Source organism: Mesitornis unicolor, unplaced genomic scaffold (assembly GCF_000695765.1).
Source record: "Mesitornis unicolor isolate BGI_N332 unplaced genomic scaffold, ASM69576v1 scaffold8307, whole genome shotgun sequence".
NCBI lineage: Eukaryota > Metazoa > Chordata > Aves > Mesitornithiformes > Mesitornithidae > Mesitornis > Mesitornis unicolor.
The window spans coordinates 1-22,277 of NW_010198325.1; the positions used below are offsets into that span (position 1 = coordinate 1).

The 22,277-nt window shown below is 38.2% G+C and overlaps 1 protein-coding gene across 1 annotated transcript; it reads right to left on the reverse strand.

Annotated features, from left to right (window-relative positions):
- Positions 1-1,664: 1,664 nt before the first annotated feature.
- Positions 1,665-19,785, reverse strand: HEPACAM2 (HEPACAM family member 2). The gene is made up of 9 exons (XM_010189109.1): positions 19,692-19,785; positions 13,719-14,069; positions 12,249-12,533; positions 7,817-8,113; positions 4,518-4,643; positions 4,409-4,433; positions 4,248-4,285; positions 2,861-2,934; positions 1,665-1,781 (listed from the first exon to the last, which is right to left on the reverse strand). Exons 1-9 carry the CDS (start codon positions 19,759-19,761, stop codon positions 1,665-1,667), a joined length of 1,383 nt encoding a protein of 460 aa, XP_010187411.1. The 5' UTR covers positions 19,762-19,785.
- Between the last annotated feature and the right edge of the window lie 2,492 nt (positions 19,786-22,277).

Here is a 22,277-nt window from a genome sequence, read left to right on the forward strand (position 1 = left end):
CATGTTGACTGGGCCTGATCACTCGGTTATAATTGGCCTCGGTCCATCGATCCAGCCTGTCCAGATCCCTCTGTAAAGCCTGCCTACCTTCAAGCAGATCAACACTCCTGCCCCACTTGGTGTTGTCTGCAAACCTACTGAGGGTGCACTTGATGTTCAATCATTGGTAATGATATTAAACAGAACTGGCTCCAATACTGAGCTTTGGTTGCTCTGTATGTGCTGTGTGACTGTGTTCAAGATTATCTGCTCCATAATCTTTCCAGGCACCAAGATCAGACTGACAGGCCTGTAGTTCCCCACATCCTCCTTATGGCCCTTCTTTTAGATGGGTGTCATATCTGATAACCTGCAGTCAACTGGGACCTCCCCAGTTAGTCAGGACTGCTGATAAATGATGGAAAGTGGCTTTGTGGGGCCTTATATTAGCTTTCCTTGGTGAGCACTTCTGCCAGCTTCCTCAGTACCCTTGGGTGGATCCCACCCAGCCCCATAGACCTGTGTGTGTCTAAGTGGTGTAGCAGGTCACTAACCATTTCCCCTTGGATTATGGGGCTTCATTCTGCTCCCCATCTTCTTCTTCCAGCTCAGGGGGCTGTGTACCCAGAGAACAACTGGTCTTACTATTAAAGACTGAGGCAAAGAAGGCATCAAGGACCTCAGCCTTTTCCTCATCCTTTGTCACTGCTTCCCCTCGCATCCAGTAAAGGATGGAGATTCTCCTTAGCCCTCCTTTTGTTGCTAATGTATTTACAGAAACATTCTTTATTGTCTTTTACGGCTGTAGCCAGATAAGTTTCTAGTTGGGCTTTGGCTCTTCTAATTTTCTCCCTGCATAACCTCACAACATCCTTGTAGTCATCCTGACTTGCCTGCCCCGTCTTCCAAAGGTCATAAACTCTCCAAAGGACCTTGCTAGCACACCTTCCCTCAAACTCTGTTGTGCTTCCTCCAGGCTTATCTCTAGTGAGCCTGTTTTTATCCCTTTCTCCCTTCAAATCTAGTTTATAGCTCTTTCAGTGAGCCCTGCTAACTCCTGTGTAAAGATCCTTTTCACCCTTTAAGACAGGCATACCCTGTCTGTTGGCAGCAGGCCTGGTGTTGTGTAAACCAATCCATGATCAAAAACCCCAAAATTCTGCCAGTGACACCAGGCTCAGAGCCAGATATTGATCTGCTGGCTCTTCTCATTTCTTCCTGCAGCTGGGAGTTCACTTTTCTTATGCCGGGAAGTGCTACAAAGTAGGTGATTTGAACAAAACCAGGATTATCAGACACAATCTGCATAAGAACAATGTGCTGTGGTCTTTCTGGTACTGAACTCGGCAGAAGTGTTTCTGTGGAGTTCCCAGCGGGGGTACTGCAGGACAAGGATTCTTTTGCTCTAAATCATTAGTTAATATACAAATTAAGGCATTGCTTTCTCAGGTATCTAAGCACTGTCTGTTAATATTTCAGTGACCATTTTACCAACCATCAGCATTGCAAAAAAAACAACCCCTAACTCTACCTGGCAAACAGCTGGCAGGTCTGGAAGCTGTGATGCTGATTAAACTGCTTTGGTTGAAGATTTGAAATCAAACACCAGATACCAAAACGTAAATGGTTCTGGATGCAAACGTATTTGTCTTTGAGCTACAACATGAGCGCACACAGGCTTTGACTTACTGTTGATGTTCTTGTTGCGGCTGGTCAGGAATATGCTGAATAACTTCATAAACCGTACTAAGCATATCCTGGCCTGGGACAAAGTCAGAGCCTGGAACAGATTGACTTGAAACCTAAAATTAGCAAAGAGTATTTCTACTGTAAGTAAAAATCGGAAAAAACACCACAAACCAACAGAAATTAAACTGATATGTAACCTCATTGTTTTAACTTTTCCCTATCAGTGGTTTCTGTGTGGTTTTAACAGTTCATTTCTATTAGTTTGAATAAGTTTTCATCACATTTATAGTAAGGCAAGCAATAGTTTTAAATTCAATTAGAATCTTCAGAGGATTTAGGATGCAGCCCTTGCATTTAATATAGCAAGTATTTTATATTAGTGTATCACAAGTCAAGGAAGCAACATTTAATAAAGAGAGAAGCAGAATGATAAGGAAAAAAGGAGAAAATATTCAGTGAAAGGGTTCAGCACAAAAGTCCTACCAGCAATGTCAGACTGGGAACTTCAAGGATTTTCCATAAATGAAGTAATAATGAAATTGTTCAATATGTTAAGTATACACATCTGCTCTTATGTCAACACAACACTTAGACTCCCCAACCATAAGGAATTCTCAGTCTTTCTGCCTATACCCAAACTCCAGATCTTCATTACCTCCACTTCCTTATTTTTCTTTTTTTCTGCTAACTAACTAAAGTGAATCAGTGGATCAAATGCTGGCTTTATCTGCAATCTGAGTAACAGAAACAGTGGAGTTTCTCCTGTTTCTTGAAATTTTACAGGAGACTAGAATAGATTTCACTGCTTGTACGTCCATTCTGCATACATATCAATATTAGGGCCGAGGGAGAAAATGGCATCCCAATAGTTAATTTTCTTTGTGCAGAACACAAGTGGTTCAGTGCTACCCATCTACCCAACACTGCTAATATTCTTTTAATATAGGGTAGCTGAACTGAGACTGTTGTCTTTAGAGCTGGGTTAGTTCCTTACTGCACCATGTTGATACAAGTACTAAACTAATAGTAACAAAAGAGTAAATACTGGGTAAACAGCAGCCATGAATATGGTGTCATACAGACATCTGTAAAAAGGAACAGAAGCAAACTGATCGAAGAATTCTAGTATAGATACAAGAACACCTTGAGAAATAGAAGAGAAACCATCAGTTTATGGTGTGAAATCACATACCCTAGAACCACTGGCAAGATCAGGAATAGCGACAAATTCATATATCCCAAAATCATCCAAAGCACTTTCATGTCCTAAAATTAGAACAAACAAACATGAAAAAGGTATTAAGATGTAATATGAACCTGGAAAATGATTACTGGAAGTAATTTGGCCTAATTTTTAGAACATCTGAATATTTATTGTTTGCTCTGCTTTAAACCGCTTCCCTGCAAGCTCCTAAACTGGCTCGGAGTGAGGCAGGGAAGATGCAGAGTTGGTGTGCAGAGTGTTTGACACCAACACCTGGGACCAAATGAAGAGTCTCTTGCTAACCTCAGTAACAGTTTTGGTAGAGCCATTGGGACTCTCTTTCCTGGAATTCTGAACAGACCAATTTACTTTAACTTCCCATAGAATCTCTATTCCCAGTCCATAAACTCAGCCCATCTACACTGTAGTGACGCAGTACCACCTGAATATTTTATAATGCTGAGAATAAAAAAGGGACATGATACTAATAGGTGCCACATTGTTAAACCAGTTGACAAATTGTATCTGGAACTTCAGATACAACTTGTAATTAGGGTGGGAGTCCCTTTCTCTACCCTCCCACTATCCAGATCTGAGACTCTTGGTTGTCTCTTGGGCATCACTTCATAGCAAAGGCTGCAGCATGAAAGACAATGCTGAGATTCTCTTCTCTGATACCACTTGCTGGGGTCAAGGACCCTCTGTGCTCAAGTGAATTTCTTTTACCTTCCTAAGCTTTGTATCCTTCCCTATCATCTTGCATCTAGCAGTTTATGGCCTGCTCTGATGCTTTGGTAGAAAGGAATGGGAAAAAAAGTGCTCCTTTGCCAAACGATGGCAAATTTTCAACCTCTCCTGCCCAGGATCATGTGGGAAGGATTTTGGAGGGAACAGAGGCAGTGAAAAAGATCCACATTGGGTCCTGATGACACAGAGAAAGGTAGTATAGAATATGGTAGATGCAAAAATATATATACTGTAATGTCATATTATTATCTCACAATTTTGGTATCAATTGGTGTCATGAACATTTAGAATTGTCATCCTCACATGGTGTATCACCTCTCACTGCTATCCCATAATAACAGGTATTTATTTCATATCGGTGAGAACAGCAGAATACGGGTAATTCTAATCCCAGAAAACTGAGATTAACAGCTGGAATTCAAGCCAACAGGATACATCCTGCTGTGAACTCCAGGCATGAGCTAAACCCAGGCTGACCTGTTGGCATTTTGGTTTATCTTAAGTAAGCTAACACAGAGGTTAAAACACACTTCTTTTCCTTTCCTTCTTTCTTTTTGTATGTGGAGATGCTAAATTTTTGCAGGAATGGATTTTGACCTTGTGCTTATATTTCTTTTATTAGCATTACCTGAAAATGTCTGCGCCTTTCTGTAATCAGCCTCTGGCCTACAAAACATAAACAGATTTTTCAGTTTGATGCCATAAGCCAAGGAAAGAAAATTAATATGATAAAATGCAATTTTCTTGATGGGAAGGACTTCAAGATATAAGAATCATTTATTTTCGTACCTGCTCTGCAGCTTCTTTTGTATCACTGAAAAGAAGGGAAAAAGAGAATTCATTCTTTTTGCTCTGATAGTCCAAAAGAAAAGCTATGGCAAGCTTAACTTTTACATACCTTTATGTGGCTGATACCTTTTCCATATGAATAAAAAGGCCATAGCTAGGATCAAAAATAACGAAATTCCTGTTATTACTGCAAGAGACGACAAAGTTTTTCCTTTCTGAGCCAGCTTTTCCAATCCTGTGACAAAGAAGATGAGTACTGTATTTAGTCTTTTGTTCTGTACAGTGTGCTACAATGAAAAATGCACCTTTTGAAATTCATCTGAAGCTAGTAAACCTGCATAGAGATACAACAAAGATAAAAAATGTGGCTTCTTGTGAACTGGTATTTTTTTTCACCCCCACAAAACTCCTGAACTGAAAAAGCAATGATATGCATATCAGAAATGATTCCAGAACAGATTGGTACCTAGAACTCAGTGAAGGTCAGTATATGTAATCCACAAATTACAGCATCACAAAAAGTAGATGAATATTCTAATTTTAGGCATAGAGACATGGAACTACCAAGAAATTAGGTGACAATTAGGTGAGCAGTTTGTGATAGATGGGAGCGAAGTCCTCCTAGCTGTAGGAGCTATAACGTAGGAGAGGATAACTGAATTATTGTATTTTTTTGAAAGATTTTCATATCACTGACAGCCTGATTGTTTATCAGATCCCATCAGAAGCCACTAAATTATTATTTTTTCCATTCATGTCTAAATACATCCGAAGTATTTAATTCTTTTGCTCAGATCTTTTGCTGAGACATGCATTAGCAGCAGTTTTCCAGCAGGATGTACTGATACAACACAAACACACAATGTATATAATTACATATACAAAAGCACGTGGAGTACATTTGCATGGAATTTGCAAAGACAGGAATGTCAAAGTTAGGAAATGCCAGGTATAGTTTCCTGTGCACCTTCAATTTCCTCCTTTTGCTCTGAATCATGCAGAATTCATGTAATTAAAGGACATGTAACAATCCATACAGATAAATTAATGCTGCATACTTGTCAGTGCCAGCTTTATTAATACAATTCAGATGTGTATTATTTAGCTGGATGTGTTTGACAAACCCCTGTGCAGAGAGCTAGCATTGGTTACATCTGCTTAGACCTCCATATAATTCACTGGCATTGTGATGGCTGTGTGTGCAGCCGTTATCACAAAGTCTAAATATGTGGATTTCAAACAGATGCAGCCTGAATATATGGGTAAATAAATCACTGCCATTTCACCAGATTTCTTTCATACTCCTTCAATATACTGCTTTCCTCAGGAAAAAACCCAAAACAACCAATCCAAATGCTGCAGAATCAGCTGAGTCCTAAAAAATGTTCTTTGAAAAGAGTAATTTCAAATTTAGATTCAATAAATCTTAACTCCACAGGCACACTGATGCAGAGAGCAAAGACGTGCTTTGTGTGCATTCAGCACACTCAAGTTGATTCAACTTGAGAACAGAGCAATGACTGATGCACATAATGAGATACCTCCTCTTTTAAAATCCAACTAGATTGGATAAAACTGGGCAACAGCTTTGTGAGTTATTGATATAATTGTAACTTATTGATGTAATTGTTTTCTTGATGACTTCTAGGATTAATGAGGCAGCTGTTCATAGCACCATGTAGTTGAGTTTCAGTTTCTTAGGTGGAGAAGTTGTGTAAGGTCGTCTGAAACATCAGAGTTCCTGTCGCCTCTGAAAATTGTGTTTCCAGTATTTTGAAAGGCACTGGACTGTATCAAGGATTACAGGGACAGGGAGAAGGGAAAAGGAATAATATTCATAGTATTTGTTTAGTATGTATAATCAGTTGCAACCAGAATTTAGCCTGAGCAGGATTTCTGCAGTTTAGCACTCTGTGTGAATACATACCTCTTAAGAGTCAATCAGTGCTGCATTGCATTGGATTACACCTGGATTTAGTGCTATATGAATAAATACTCATCAAGAAGAAAAAGGCTGTAGACAGGAAACTGGTTTTTTTAAGTTTTTAAAAACACGGGATAAAATGTTTTAAAGAGCTCTATTTAGCAAAATATTTGTAGTTAGGAAATGTCTGATTTTAAGTGCAACTAAACATGAAGCTGTGGAATTTTCCCTTCTTTTTGGCCTTTTAAATGAAATCTCAGCTGAATTTCTTAACACTTATTGATGAATATTCACATATATATCATCGCTTGTGTGAACTTCTTGGAGAAGTGTCGCTTATTTCTACTGACACACAGCTCTGGTTGCATTTTGCTTCACCACTAACCACAGTGTTTAGTTCCATCTTCCTTCTAGCATACTGAAAGCCATGGATTTGTGATGAATCCCTAAGTCAGCCTGAGCTATGGACATCTGCTCTCCTTGTTTATCTGACTAACAAATGGCTGAGCTCTTTGTTCTGCACAAGCAAAATTGCTTTGTTAAATGTTCTAAAAGGCAATTTATTCTATCCTGTTGAACATTAATAGCATACATTCCTTATCTGAAAATACTTGTATTGATCTGCATTAATAAGAGATATCGGACTTCCTCAATATCTTGTTCTTCGCTGTAAGCTTCTGGAGGTTTTCTGAAAAACGGCTTTGTTGCTGTTTAATGCAATCTGATATAGGAATGGAGTTTATAATGTATGAGAAATAAAGGTGTGTTTTCAGCACAACCTAGCAGTCAATCCATAGATTCATAAATAGGACAGGGAAATTTTTATGAACAGACTGTAATAAAACCATTCATCATCACAGCTTGCATTATTATCATACACTAAACTAATGTTCTTAATACCTAACCACATTGGAAAAATGTTGATGACCGTCATTGTTGCAAGTGTGTGCCTGGTTACTTTAGTCAGTGAGGTACACTTCAGACTGTCCCGTGTACTGGTCACCTCATGGCCCCAGGGCTCACAGCTCCTGAAAGCTGTGGGACAGTGAGCCTTGGACAAAATCTGTCTTAAGGGGAAAGGCATACCTTGGCATTCAGCAAATTTCCACATAATTCATCTTTACAAATTTTTAAAGGCAAAAAGTAGGAAACAGAGTAAGAGACATAATTCTGCCATGTTACTTGGTCATGATGAGGTTTCCTTCCTGAGGAAGTTATTCTGCTTAAGGGATAAAGTTCCAAATGGCCAAGTATATTTTAGTGTCAAACTCCCACAAAACTTCAGGATCTTAGTGAGTCTTGTCCCAAACCCTGTCACACTGAGAGTAAAACCTAGGTCCCACTGAATGGCCACTCTCCCCTTTACTACATTGTTACCAAGACCTCACTTCTGATACATATTCTCTGTCTAAGAATTATTTCCTTTTTCTGAGGTTGATGTCTGCTCAGACATCACAGTTACAGCAATGAATTTATGTTCTTACCTACAGAAGTAATGACGACCGTGAAGTGGGTTTCATCTCGTTTTCCAGTCACGTTGTTGAAAGCACGGCACATGTAATCTATTGTCTTCTGGGCCACTTCATCAGAAACAACTTCCAGATGGGGTCCATATTTGATTACATGAGTGGTATTGTCAGCCCTTTGAATCCACGAGTAGGTATTTGGTGGGTTTGAATCTGCCGAGCAGTCAAAGAGTATAACTTCCCCCATGTCAACTGTAAACACTGCCCCAATATTCAGACCTTTATCTGATTTAACTCTAAGTCCATAAGGTCCATCTGCATTGAAAAAAAAAGAAAACACGGTGGAAAAAATAAAATCAAAGAACATAACTAAACTTTAAATAAAAGTATATCTCTAAATGTAGAATTTTTAAGTTAAAGTGGCCTTTAGAATGGCTGACATTGGATTTAATTATTTCAATTAAAATGCTTTCAGTTCAATAATTTCATCTGTACGATTTTTATCTCAGACTGCACCCTCTTAATACTGATCTAATCACTGTTCAGGAAAAAAGCACAGATCTATACATTGTTCAGTATGAAAAAAAGAATGAAAACTGAAAAGAGTTGGAAAAGCTGTGAAGTAAAGAAGCAGGGCTTCTTCAGGGGCATATTTGACCCTTTCTACTTAAATGCCGAACTTATTGGTGCAAGTAATTTCTCTGCACATTTAAAAGTGAACGAACTAGCCTTGAACTATAGAAACTTTCACTGTAATACTTGGCAGAATAATAACTATTTGGGAACTATCATACAAGTATAATATAGAGTGGGATGTGCATTAGATAACACTAGAAATTAGAAGTTTTCCATAAATGACTGCTAAAATAAACTTCAACCTTCCTCCCACTTTACTAGGCTTTTGCTGTTTCAACATTTCTGTTTCTTTGAAGAGTAAGCCCTTGTGCTAAAAGCAAGCTGTGTTTCTGAATATAATTAGAAGACCCATATGTCATGTGTTTGTTATTCAGAAAATTGAGCAGATAAGTATTTTTAGGGTAATCTTCATAGGGAAATAGGAAGGGAAACAATATATTTAAATATTATAAGAATATTTCCCATGCTATTTTTAATAGATCATTTCAGATCACGTGGTTTTTATATCTTTACAGGGATCTATTTTTACAGGGATCTAAATATATAAATTAATGTAGAGAATATAAAAATCAAAATGTGCCTTCTTAAATTACATTTTCCAGTCAAAAGAGCTAATCATTTTAATGTTGCTAATTCCCTAAGGGCTTACATGCATAATCAAAAATTATAGACCCAATATTGACAGAAGCCAAAAGAAGAAAATATGCAGAATGAGCAGGAGACATCTTTTTGGTAGGATCCCTGAAGTTCAGTAAAGCTGCTGACAAGTGTCTCACACAGAATGGCATAGCAAAAAGGCAGATAAGCCCATTGTAGACAGTGCAATTAAGTAGTATTTCCACCTTCCTATGGTTGTCTGGAAGCATTAAGAAAATGAGGCTGGGTTTGTGTGTGAAATGCCCTGCTACATGAAGTGGCACACCGGCACGTTTCAGACTCTATTTCTTATCAGGAAATTGAGGCTGACATTAGATCTTCCTCTAACATGCATGCTTCTAGCTATTGTCTGTCTTTTTTTATAAAACTGATTTACTGATTTATTCTTCAAGAACACATAGGCAAAAAGCATGCAGCACCAAACTGGCCATTTTGTGTGCACCTCTGGGTTTTTTCTCCACTTGTGAAGGCTTAGACAAGAGAATATATTAACAGACTATCACACCATGACCTCAGTGTAGTCCACTTTTAACCAAATGTCCGTATTTCACAATGTTAACTTGTCGAACAGTTTATTTTCTCTACTTATTTCTCAGTGATAAGCTTTTTGCAGTTTCATTTTAAGGAAGGCCCAACATAGTACATAATATTTACTTGCGAAAAGCAATAGATTCACTTCAGCATGAATGAGTGTTGCTTCCACCTACATGGCAGGGGCAGCTCTGAAGCATCAAGACATTTTTTTAAACTCTAGATGATGGGTTGCTTCTTTACATACTCTGCAGTTCCCGAGTCATTTGCTTTCTGTATCCAAGAGTTGGCTGACCCTGTAATAATTTCTGGGAACTGCAGACGTATCACCACTACTTTGGCTTGGCTGACCTCACTCGGACCACATGCTTCTGTGGATGGTCCAGAACACCAGCCTCTCCACGGAAGCTTGCCCTTTACAGGTATTTACTTCCCCTTTTTCAGATGGGATAGGGATGTACTGAATTTTGACTTGTTCACAAAGGAAAGCAGAACCCCTCCTGCACTATTTATAGGCAGGAACACACTTTTTTACTTTTCAAAGCAATTCAGTGGTTCTTCCTATCCAATTCTTCTTTCTGGGAAGAATTAGCTTTTATTTTCACTAATAATATAACCTTTGATTTATGTAAACAGAGATAATCGGTAAGAATAGCTGACTGGTTTCTGTGAACCCTCACTATTGTAGATATTTGCCACAGTCTGCAAAAGAATCAGAATTGAGTTCTGCTTTTTTGTCAGTATCATAACAGAGCAGCATAGACAGATAACACTAACAACATAACTACACTTCTGTATGAAACCTGCAAATTGAAAGAAACCACTAAAAACCACTGATGCACACTGGCTGGCTGGGGAAGGATGTTTGAAAAAAACCCAAAGATTTTCTTTAGAAATAGTTAAATCTTGGCAGGGTCTGAAAAGTGGCATTCCTTGATGAAGTCAACACAAGCATTGGATAACCCTTCTGCTTCATCTGGGTCAGCCTTTTGCGTCTCCTGGGCATTGTATGTACATCATCGAGACCCTTAAACACAGAGTAGCTGAAGGATATACACAGTTCCAGGGCTGATTCTGAAAAGCAGGTAATTAACCATTTCCTCCCTAGGACTGAATATGTTCTAGCTTTGGGAAGTCCCAAGGAAGGAAATCCCACTTAGTCTGTTAAATTCAACTCCATCACCACAGTACAGCTCTTTCTGCTGCAGCCCCATGACAGCAACTTCGTCATCTTGAAATGATTTGTTTCTGTGTGATGCTACTGCAATAGCCATGTTCTGGGGTGCATGGTCATCAGAGTTAATGAGAAATGAAGAACAAAACACTTTTGATTCTCAGTAAAAAACCACAGTGACAGCCTTCATGGATCCCTCAGCTCTACTTCTCCTTTCCAGTACTGTTCTCAACAGAAATCTCCGTAAAGCCAGTTAACTAAATGACTTGTAAAATAATAAATCATCTGTTCTGAGCAACAATTTACTGCTCTGTGGGAATATTTCCAATTGCTCCTATCACCATGAGACTGATACAGTTTCCAAGCAGATGGCAGGTATTTACTGTGAGTGACCTTTTTATTTATCACCTCCAGCAACTCCCCCGCAGCAATGACATATGGCACACAGAGATCCCAGGGCCTGTTCTGGATTGTTATTGACAACTGGGAGCTGGGAGACAAACTACCTCTGAAGGCAGAGGTTGGACCAAATTACGTGACTTTGTCATGCTCAGGAAGTAAGACCCCAACTCCCATCACTAACTTGGATATGGATGGTAGCACAAGTATTGCAGACTTTCAGGATTGCATTGCTTCCTCTTCAGATTTTTTTCAAATTATAAATTATTCATAAAGCAAACCCTCAGTTCTGATGAAATAAAAAGTGCATTCTGAAAATGCAAATACTTGTAACAATATTTCCACCTGTAGAGAAAAACTGAATCTCAGAGTTTTTATATATACAGGTCTTTTGAGGTGTATATCACTCAGACAGCAAAAGGTTCCAGAAATGTAGACACTGAAGTAACTTTGAGATTTTAAAGTTTTGCTAAACGATGGCTCAAAAATAGATTTTCAGTTTAGAACTTGAATTTTTCAAATTTTCTGGAAAATTTAGGTAGTTGAGTGAGGAAGAAGGGAGGAAGCAGCACCAGAACTGAGACTGAAGGATACACACCTTGTCGGTGCAAGTGTCCCAGACAACCATCAGTGCAGTAAGTGCTCTGGAGCCAAAGAGCAAAACCACTAGTAGCAGTCCTTCAGCCTGGTACTTTCTGTACTTAGCTTTTTGATACTGTTTGCTGTCTCCATTTTAAACAATATTTTCATATATACTGATTATTTTTTTTTTCTTTCAGCCATATCTCTTCCAGATCTGAAGATGTCTGACGCTGAAGTTCTTGAAGTTCTTGTTTGAATTCTGCTGTTCGGACTTATCTTCACAACTACGTAACCCTGAGTAACTTTTTATTTTACTGTTGTACATTAGAGCTGTTACAAACAAGCTCATTTTTAATGTAAGCACACATATAACATTTACTCAACTGTTTTCTGCCTGTTTCCATAGTTAGAGGCACTCTTTCCAGCCAGTTCATTTGAACAAAGGTAATTATGAATATTTCATATACTCACAATATATGGTTGGTGCAATTATCTCACTTTCCATTGCACTAACAGGGTTAGATACGAGACAGCTGTAATTCCCAATGTCTTCTTTTACAACAGGAACAATTAGAAGTGTAGCATTGTTTGGTGAAAAGGTGTAATTAGGACCAGCATGGAGAGGCTTCCCATTTTTTATCCACTGGTAAACTACCCTTGTACCTTTACTCACAGTACATTTTAAGGTAATATTCCCTATGTACTCCACTACCCCTGAAGATGGTTCCGTATGTACAATTGGCTTTGTGACAGGAACTGTAAAATAAAGACATACAGAGTTGTAAAAGTGACGAGCCAGTATATTACAGTCTTCATTGTCAAGATGAAACAAATAGCAGTCATCATCCCCTCTGGAAAGTACTCAGACTTCAAATGTTATTTATTAAATGTGGTTAAAGGTTGAAAAAAGAAGGCCATATTTGCAGCTGGTGACTGTAAGAATTGTTCTAGTACTTAAATAAAACTAGGCTGTTAATATTACCGATAACAGGACAAAAGCTGCAGTCAGGTATACCATGGCCTCCAGCTTCTGCCTCATAAGCAGATGCCTGTGGCCATGGAAATCAAGACTGCAAAGTGTGAGATTGCCCACAGTGTGTGACATCCTCAGTATGGCTGCCTGCAGCTCTGCTGATAGTGGGCACTGCTGAAATACGCTGTCGATTCGGCCATGAGGATGTCTGCAAAGTGGGATGCATATGGGAGTTAAATGGCAGCTACAACTTTGTCATGTCAAGATGTCATTAATTTAATTATTACAAGCTTAACAGTTACAGGGCTCCATCCGTATAATCCATAAATTACAGGAGCCAATTGTCATTCTTTTAGATAATTCTTTTCTATTTTCTTTTAATTTCTTTTTCTATCCCCACTACAAGAAGCAGAGTACAAAGAGGAAACCTCAGTATTTTAGAACTTCTGATCTGGGCTTCTTTTACAAATACAGTGTCCCCAGCCAGTCACCAGTGTCAATGACTCCTCTTCGATAGTTACAGAAGGTAAAGTTGTTGATGGAAAATGACTATTTGAAAGTTAATGCATCCTTACGACTGATAGCACAGCAAAGCCTTATGAAACTTATTTTTTAGAAGTGTGTCTGATTTCATATTGATTATTTGCTTCTATAACACTTCAATTTTTTTATTTATGAAACTTTAGTCAATATATAGATTTTATTTAAAGATGACATTTTAACAATCCCTCCAGCAGCAGTAGAAAACAACATAATTGTTAGTATTTATTAATGTATATATTATTTAATCTACCTTTATGAACAAATTTAAATTATTAAAAATAAATTAAGTTTAATTTTATGATTAAATTTAATCATATATTTAAATGATTAAACTCTACACTAATCTAACTGGATACTAGAACTAGTACTTGAAAACTATTGCCATTTTATTTTCAAAATGAAGACACTATATTTTACTAACTTACCATCAACAGCTACTTGAATCTTTTGACTGGCAGCTATTGTCCCATTTCCACGGACATTGACTTTTACAATATAATTGCCCTCATCATTGATATGCAATGGATTGATCACCAAAGATGCATTTGGTGGCATGAGGGTAAACTTGTGCTGGTATTCCAAGTCTGGAACTACTGTTTGATTTACAGAGCCAAGCAAGTATTTTGGGTTACTCTGAGGCCTCTCAAAAAGCCAAATTATCTGAATCTCAGAAGCTGTAACGTTGAAATTGTAGTCAACAGTAAGATGGAGTGGTTGCCCCTCAATACCATGGATGGTATGAGATGGTACTGTCAACTTTAAGGCAGAACAAATACCTGCATAAAAATGAAAGAACAAACAAATAAACAAACTCAAAACACAAATGGAAACCCTGAAAAACTCAAATGAGAAATTCTCACGGAGAAAAAAACTCTCAAAGTTATAGCTTACACCTTTTTTTTTTAATGGTTATAACTCAGACTTAAAATAAGAAAGGGCAAACGCTCATTCACTTCGGTGAAGTTGGATTTAGCTACAGGGCTCCATCTTGAAAATATCTGAAAAGTCAAAGGAAGGATATTTGCGATTTCTTGTCAGAAGATCATTTACTGTTGAAAGTTTGACAAAAATGAGAAAATGCACATTTACTTTAAAATATTTTCCCTTTAAAATATTTCCAATTTCTAGGTCTTATACTGTATAACAGTCTTGGATTGCAAACTCAATTGTTAGGATTGTTCTTCTGGGTTGGTTTAGCTAGAGAAACATTTCTTAGTGTTACTTTGCCAGTTGTACTGAGAAACTGAAAATCTAACATGAAAATCTCCATGAATTTGCCTGATTAAAATTATATATAGTTATTGCTGACTGCAATACTAATGACGCAAGACTAAATTCAAGAAACATTACTAAGCTTGCAAAAGTCAAGTATTCCAATTTTAGGAAAGGGCAGAATTAAGGTTTGCTGTTGATACGTACAAAAGCGAAATTTTCAGCCACATGATTAATCCTGTTCTCCAAGAATCCTGCCTCCATTAGGGTGCAAAAAGGCCGCTCTCAGTTAATCATCGTCTTTCCCTTATATTATTTTTGAATAAATTTTCATTGTGTCAACCTGAGACATTTATAGAAAATTACTACAACATTACTCTTAGGACTGAGTGATTGATTTCCATGTGAACTTTTCCACAGCACTCACAAGTACAGCAATGGTGTAAAGTGCTGACAATAATGAATTGATTTCACAACATCATTATAATTGATATGACTTTACAGATGAGGAACTTAAGCCCAGAGTACATTAACAGCAAAAATACCCACTCCTTTTGGATGAGACAGCAAGGACTCGATTTTTCAAACTACATATAAACAGATTTTAGTATGTTCAAGATGCAACTCCTATTGACTTCAGTTGCATGGCTTTGAGTGCTCAGTATTGCTGAAAAGCACACTGCAAGTGCTAAGTCAAAACCCTAGAAAAAGAGCAACCTCTTATTAGTAAAAAATGTGATTTAGTAATCCATCTAACACTGCAGAAGAGCTCACTGGAAACAGAGAGAGAATGCACTGCCCAGGGCAACATGCAATTTCCCCATGCACCATCTACTCTTTTCCTGCTACTGAACATCTTTGGTTGGACCAGATGATCCTTCAGGTCCCTTCCAACCTGGTATGGTTCTTGACATGCTTCCCAGTACCTGTAACAAAAAAGGAACTCCCCAGTTGAAGTTCATATATCCTCTACCGGGAAAGGGGGGTGTGCAGGGAGCTATGTGCGAAAAATATGTGACTGTGCTATTCAAAATTAATGTAACGCAGAGATGACTTTGTTTCTTAAATTTCCTACTTTCACAGCATTTGTCTTTATGACAAAAATAAATTGTTAAAGGTTCATCTGTGTCTTACTTCCTTGGTTATATAGCAGGAAATGGTAAAAATATCAATTCAGTAGCATCATACAGTATTTGTGTATGTGTTTTGGGTTAACATCTTTGAATTTCACTGCACAGCTGTTTGCCACTTGAGCTAATCACAAAGAAAACTCACTGGGGATCAGAGTACAGACACAAAAATGGGGTGAGGGTAGCAGATGCAGCATGGCAATATGTAATGCCAGTAATTAATGTTACAAGTACTCTGGCAGGGCAGAAAGAGTGGCAGAGCAGAGATGGTGTGGGAGAGGACTGGCTTGTGGGTAGCCAGAAGTGTTGTCCATGCTGCTGAAGGCACCCACAAAACCATTTGTGGGATACTAACTGTATTTCAGGAAGAACCCCTATCGCTAAGAAATCTCTGGTCATACTCTGTCCTTTCAGGAACTCGTGAGTCTTATAGTCAATACAAAGCCAGCTACAAAGTCTGCTCCAAAAAAGTAATTTTATGCCTGGCTTCATTTTTCATAAAGCTGAGCAATACTATACTCAAATAGATTAGACAGCTCGCAGCGTTTCTGAGGGTATGGCAGGGAAACCAAAGGAAAATGAGGCAGAACATTATAGGGGTGATGTGTATAAAGACAGTGAAATCCTTTGACAGAAAGACCGACAAACCCACCTTCTCAGGGGCTAAAGAGGAGCGGGCAGAGGACTTCAGGTTGTACAGACACTGATGTGGAAAGGACGGTTGGGGGTCAGCTTGAGACAGGAGGAGAATGGGACAAAAAAGGAGGAAGAGTGGAGGAAAAATATGGAGAGGCTTAAGTGGAGGATGCAGAGAGCAGTTGTTTACATGCTTAACTTTTTCTAGATCAGAAAGAGCAGAAGCATATCAAGTTGAAGCCTACTTCCCCACTCCTTTGAAATAATATTTGTGGCCTTGTTCTTGCGATGTTTTCTAATGCTGCACAACTCTTTAGGAACTTGCTAGACTATGGTTAATGGGAGGTGAGTTTTGTTGGTTGTTGTAACATTTCTCAGAGGTGAATTCTCTCCCTGTGAACCTTACAATACAAATCAGATTTAAAAAGCTGTTGTCTATTTGAAAAAAAGAGCATAATTCTTCAGTAAAATCCTTCACAAAATATTTAATGTTGGAAATATATTTCATAGAACCCATTGAGTACATTTCAATTTTTAAATCTCCTTGAATGAAGTCAAAACCATCTCTCAGGCACTAGGAGACCTTAAAAGCTCTGTCCATATCCTTCCTCATTCTTTAGGCATGATATTGCTCAATTTTTGAGTTTATTTAGCTGTCAATAAGCGATTATGCTGTAGGACAAGCAGCCAGTAACAGCTGCAGTGTAATCATAAAATACATATAACAAAGAGTATTTCTCACAGATCTGTTTGTGCAGAAAGTAAGCAATAACCAAGCAGGTCTAGTGAGCACTGGGATAACTGGGACCACCAGTGTAGAAGGTACCACCATAATACAGTAAGATAATTGTGGCTGGAAAACTTAAAAAAAGTGGGAATAGAAACCGTAAATTAACTGTGTTCCACTTGATTCATGGGGAAAAGGGGCTCCATGTGACAGCTTGGAAAGCTTGGAAAGGCATTCTGAAGTTCTTTTAGCAAAGACCAGGGGTGGTGAGGTCTGAAGTGGTTTCCCCTGAAGTCTGCTCTGGAGTGACTTTGGGTGACTGAAGATTTTGCTGCTCCCACTGGGTCTGCTGGAGTGGTTTTGTGGAGTGCCATCAGCACGTGGGAGCTCCTCTGCAGGCAGAAGGGCGAGGGGCAGGGCAGGCTGAGGCTTAGAGAAGTTACTGGTGTTCTCTGAAGGCAAGGATTTACAGGAGCAACGCTGAGAGACTTCTGGCTCTAAGAGAGATCAAATCCTTTGCAGTCTGGAACATTCTTCACTGAAAGGGCTATCTTTTTCATCAAAAGGGCTATTTCTTCACCAAAAGGGTTGTCAAGCACTGGAACATGCTGCCCAGGGAAGTGGTTGAGTTGCCATCCCTGGAGGTATTTAAAAGATGTTTAGGTGTAGTGGTTAGGGATGTGGTTTGGTGGTGGACTAGGCAGTGCTAGGTTTATGGTTGGACTCGATGATCTTAAGAGTCTTTTTCAACCCAAGTGGCTCTATGATTCTATTCTATTCAACTAATTTTAATTTTAAATTAAAACTGAAGACAGTTATGACTAATCCTCGAATTAATGTTAATAGTGAAATCAAGCCAGTGTGCCAAACTGTTACTTCATTCTCATGAGGCATAGTTTCCATATAATTTAAGCCTATCTCTGTAGCTTTCTAAATATAATACACATTTCTCCCAGACAATGGAATTCTGAAAACTAGTTTTTGTTTAATGACCACAAGTGTTGTACCAAAATGACCTCCATTTGGAGCTCAGTGATCTGTGCTTTACTCCCATCTCTCATTTGCTCTCACTGGTATCGTTGCACATAAGCACAACAGAATCGTTGTTGACATAAAACAAGGGCTACAGCTTTAGTTTAAATAAAAACCTATGACATAACTTTTGAGTTTATGGCATAAACTGAAACCTGCTTAGCGAGGTTTTATCAACCTCTGAATTTAACATGCACATCTCCTTGTCAAAGTGAGTTTGGAGTCGCAGCTGCTTTTCATCAGTGTTCATTTAGCTCTTCAGATGTCCAAAAAGCCTGAACTTGGTGTAAAATGTCACTAGATCAGTGATAATAGTTTCTACACTTTTTGCAAATATGTTCATTTATGGGGAAAAAAAAAGAAAAAAAGAAAAAAAAAAGGACCAGGGAATCCACAATTCCTACACCTCCATTTATATCAGGAGACTTAGGCATACTCTTGCCTAATTTGGGATTTTTGCCCAAGAAGAAGTTCCACTGAGCTTTGTTATTGGACCTCATTTCAGCTTCTGAGGTCAGTGTCTTCGGTGGGCTTTGTGTCCTGCCCCCAGTGCACCTGATTCTTGTCATGATATAAAGTACAAGCTGCACATTTCCCATACGAGGAAATATGTGTATCTAAGGATGTACGATAAGACTTCCTCGTGAACAAACGTGCACTCTAAAGCACTCTGCTTGCATACCAGTATCTCTTGTAGGATTTTAATTAAAAGATGTCTAGTAAGGTTGTAATGTAGATAAAGTGCACATTCACTGTGTTTTTTATGAACCGAGGTTTTAAAGAAGAAATCAAATAATCTTCATATAAGACTGCAATTGTTACAAAGCCAAATCTCTCGACAGAGTATTTAGCTCAAACTCAAGGGTATTAGGTAACTGTACGTGAAGTTCACAAAGAAGATAAAAGAAAAATTGTCCTTACACATGAGTAAGTAGAGGATGCACTACACTTGCAATATTATATAGTCTCTGTTTATATTTACAAAAACAATTAAATACAGGAAAAAGTGAACTACAAGAGTTTGCAGAAATAGAAGTTTATCTAACATTTGATCACAGGATATTCCTGTCAAAGCACACAGAACATCTATTTTTTATCAAGTGCATGGATAACAAATGTATACTTATGAAAACTGCACCCAGATACCCAACAAATGTACTATTAATGGGAAGACATCCTTCAGTTGATTGAAAGCTTAATTTAGTTTTAATGCCAAGTGCATTTAAATATTACATATAAATTTTCCTTATGAACTGTAAGGCATCACAATGAACTGAAAAATAATCCATCAGCAATGTCTCAACATAATGCATTTTTAACGAGATATGTAACAGCTTCTGTATGAACTTTGGTTCAAAACCTGTCCAGCCTTACTTGTTAAAAAGAATGCTTAATGCATATATTAATATGTGACAATATATATGTAATCAATGCCCATGTTTTATATACAGATTATGTATAGCATTAATTTTTGTCAATTGCTAAAAGTTTATAGCTACACTCATAAAACAAGGTGACACTATGTAATTAAAAGTTTTTAGGCTACTTTCTTGAAATAAAAAACATCTGACAATACAACAGGAATATCTTTAAATTTTTGAGTATAAAACCAACCCACATTTCCACAGTGGCAATCGAATATAATTCATACTGTTTCTTACCTACAAGCAGAAAATATAATTTGCACTGTAAGTCCCAAAAGAAGTTGGCTAAATTGCTCCATGAAATCATCCTGTCCCCCACAAATGCCACTTTCTTCTCAGTGCTAAGCCAGGGCTTGGACCTGCAGCTGCTGGTTTATTTGCCAGGGAAATCAGCAATGAGTTAACAGGCCCTATCCTGTCCCCTGCCTTGTGTGATTTGAATATGTGTATACAAAGAACAAAGGGAGTGGAGCACCTGTTAGATGAGCACCCATCTTCATTGCCTCTGACTTTATGGTAACCCTTCTCCAGCAGCCACAGCAAATATGACACAGAACGTAATAAATGAGCCGCAGAATATGAAGTACGTTGAATTAATACAAATAAGTGAATGCACCCAATGTACAGGTTACATAGGTATTAACATCCTTCAGTTACAGTTTCATAAAAAATACCATGCTGCTAGATGGTTCTGCTTCCTTCAAAATAGTATTCAGATTTTCTTCAGATCTTTTGCTGTGACAGCCTCCCTTTTTCTGTTATAAAAATACTACAAAGCCTTACTTAAATTATTTCTAGTACTTTCTAGCTTGTAACTGTATTTTTTTTCCTGAAGTGTAACTTGGCAATGATTTTGTTCCCTTTCTCACCTCTTACAAGGTGTAATGTGAAGTGTCTATCAGGCATCTTCTAACAGAGAATCCTGTGGCTAGAGTGGACAGCTTACTACAGTTGTTGAGAGGCTGATCGCTGTTTATCCTGCATTAACTTACATGGGTTTAAATTAGTATTAATATTAACGTATGGTTTGGATTTTGTCCAAGGCTGTCACTCACTGCACAAATCTAATCAGCGGCAAACCAGGCAACCTCCCATAGTTGCATGTGCAGTAACAGGTTGCAGCAGCAAATATTAGCATCCACAGGGATGGTTTATCCATAAAAAACACACTAAATTTTTACTGTACAGCACTTAGGCAGACTATTATGGATTAATAAATATTGGGCTAGACTGTATCCTGCCTTGTGCAGGAGGGACTGGTAGCAAGGCATCACCTCCCCCTCACTCCAAGGGTCTTGCAAGGTGCTAAGCCCCCACCAGAAGTGCTGAATGCTCAATTTTAACTTACATTAAAGAGAGGTGAGAAAAACCAGATCCTTCCAGAATTCTCAGCAGCAATGTACAATCAAATGTAAGAAACATACCCAAATACTCCCTGAGCCTACTGTCCTGCCCCTCCTGAATGCTGCTGTTCATAACCTGCTTAATCCACTTAAACTGTAGGCTAGATATCTCAAAATGCAACCTTTTATAGGCATTTAAAGGCATATAACCTTTACCTACTTGTTTTCAGTATGTAATAAAATACTGGTCACAGGTTCCAATTAATTTCTAACTGATATTATGAGAGTTTTCACATTGGAATAAAGCCTGTGTTGGCATTTTAAATACCTTATGTAAGCAAATAAAATAATTAAAAAAGAGAACCAATTACTATATTTTTCATGTGTGTCCCCTTATTTCCAGCATTTGGATATGCTCTTGATGTCATCAATATTCTGCAAGTTTTTACAGAGAAACTCACACAAATAAAGCAGATGCTAAATACGTATATTAGTTTTTCCATAGAACTCTAGCTTGTGCTGGTTGTTAAATGGGATTTAGACTTAATGCAAATCAAACCTCACTCCTTTTTAATAAAAGCAACTGCATTAAAGCAATGTTGTTTGCAGCACTAACAATCTGAACACTTTTGAATATTTTTCAAATGTTATTAAGAAGTAGTAACTTTGACACCCTAACTTTTAGCACCCTAATGTGCTAAACTTGTTAGAGGATTTTTCACAGAAACGGTTACAGATTATATGCCCAACCGTAGCCAGAAGTAATGAATTGTTGCTAAAGAATGCAGAGAATGGTCCATCGGTCCTGACGTTCACTTTGTCACTTGCGTTGGTTCAGAGAGCAGCATGGCTGCTTTTACTAGACCTACCCTGCAACAATTTATCAGCCAGCTTGGGGAGCTACGTAACAACATGACTGGGAAACGCATGCTGAGCTGATCTATGTGCAGAATCTAGTAACTCCAAAAGACAAGACAACCTTTTCTGCAGGTATTACTATGCTGCAGTGGATGTGTTGGTAGCCTTATTATTGAATGTCATCTCCAATTAATGAATGATTAAAGGATAAATTCTTCCTTTTATTGATATAAAATAGATTAAAAAGGTAGCACCTTTTTTTTTAGTTGAGATATATACAACCAAAGTGTAAAGACACATAAACTTGATTTGGAGAACAGGCTGGATGCTCTTGTACACAGCACCCAAAACAACACAAGGCAAACAGCAAATGGTCATTATCCAAGCGTATTTTCCAGCTATTCTGTCTCTTCAGCCACTGCCTTCTTTTGTCTTCTCAGATAATTGCTTTCAAAGTCTAAATAAGCGAACCTCAATGTTCAAATATTCTGTAAAGCACTCCCCAAACCCCCAAGAAACCCTCGGCCTGCTGGGCCACCAGTGCCAGTCGAGGCGTTCGTAGATAAAAACGTAAGCAAGAGGCCAAGGCAGAACGCGGGGTGGGTGACACGCGTTTAGCAGT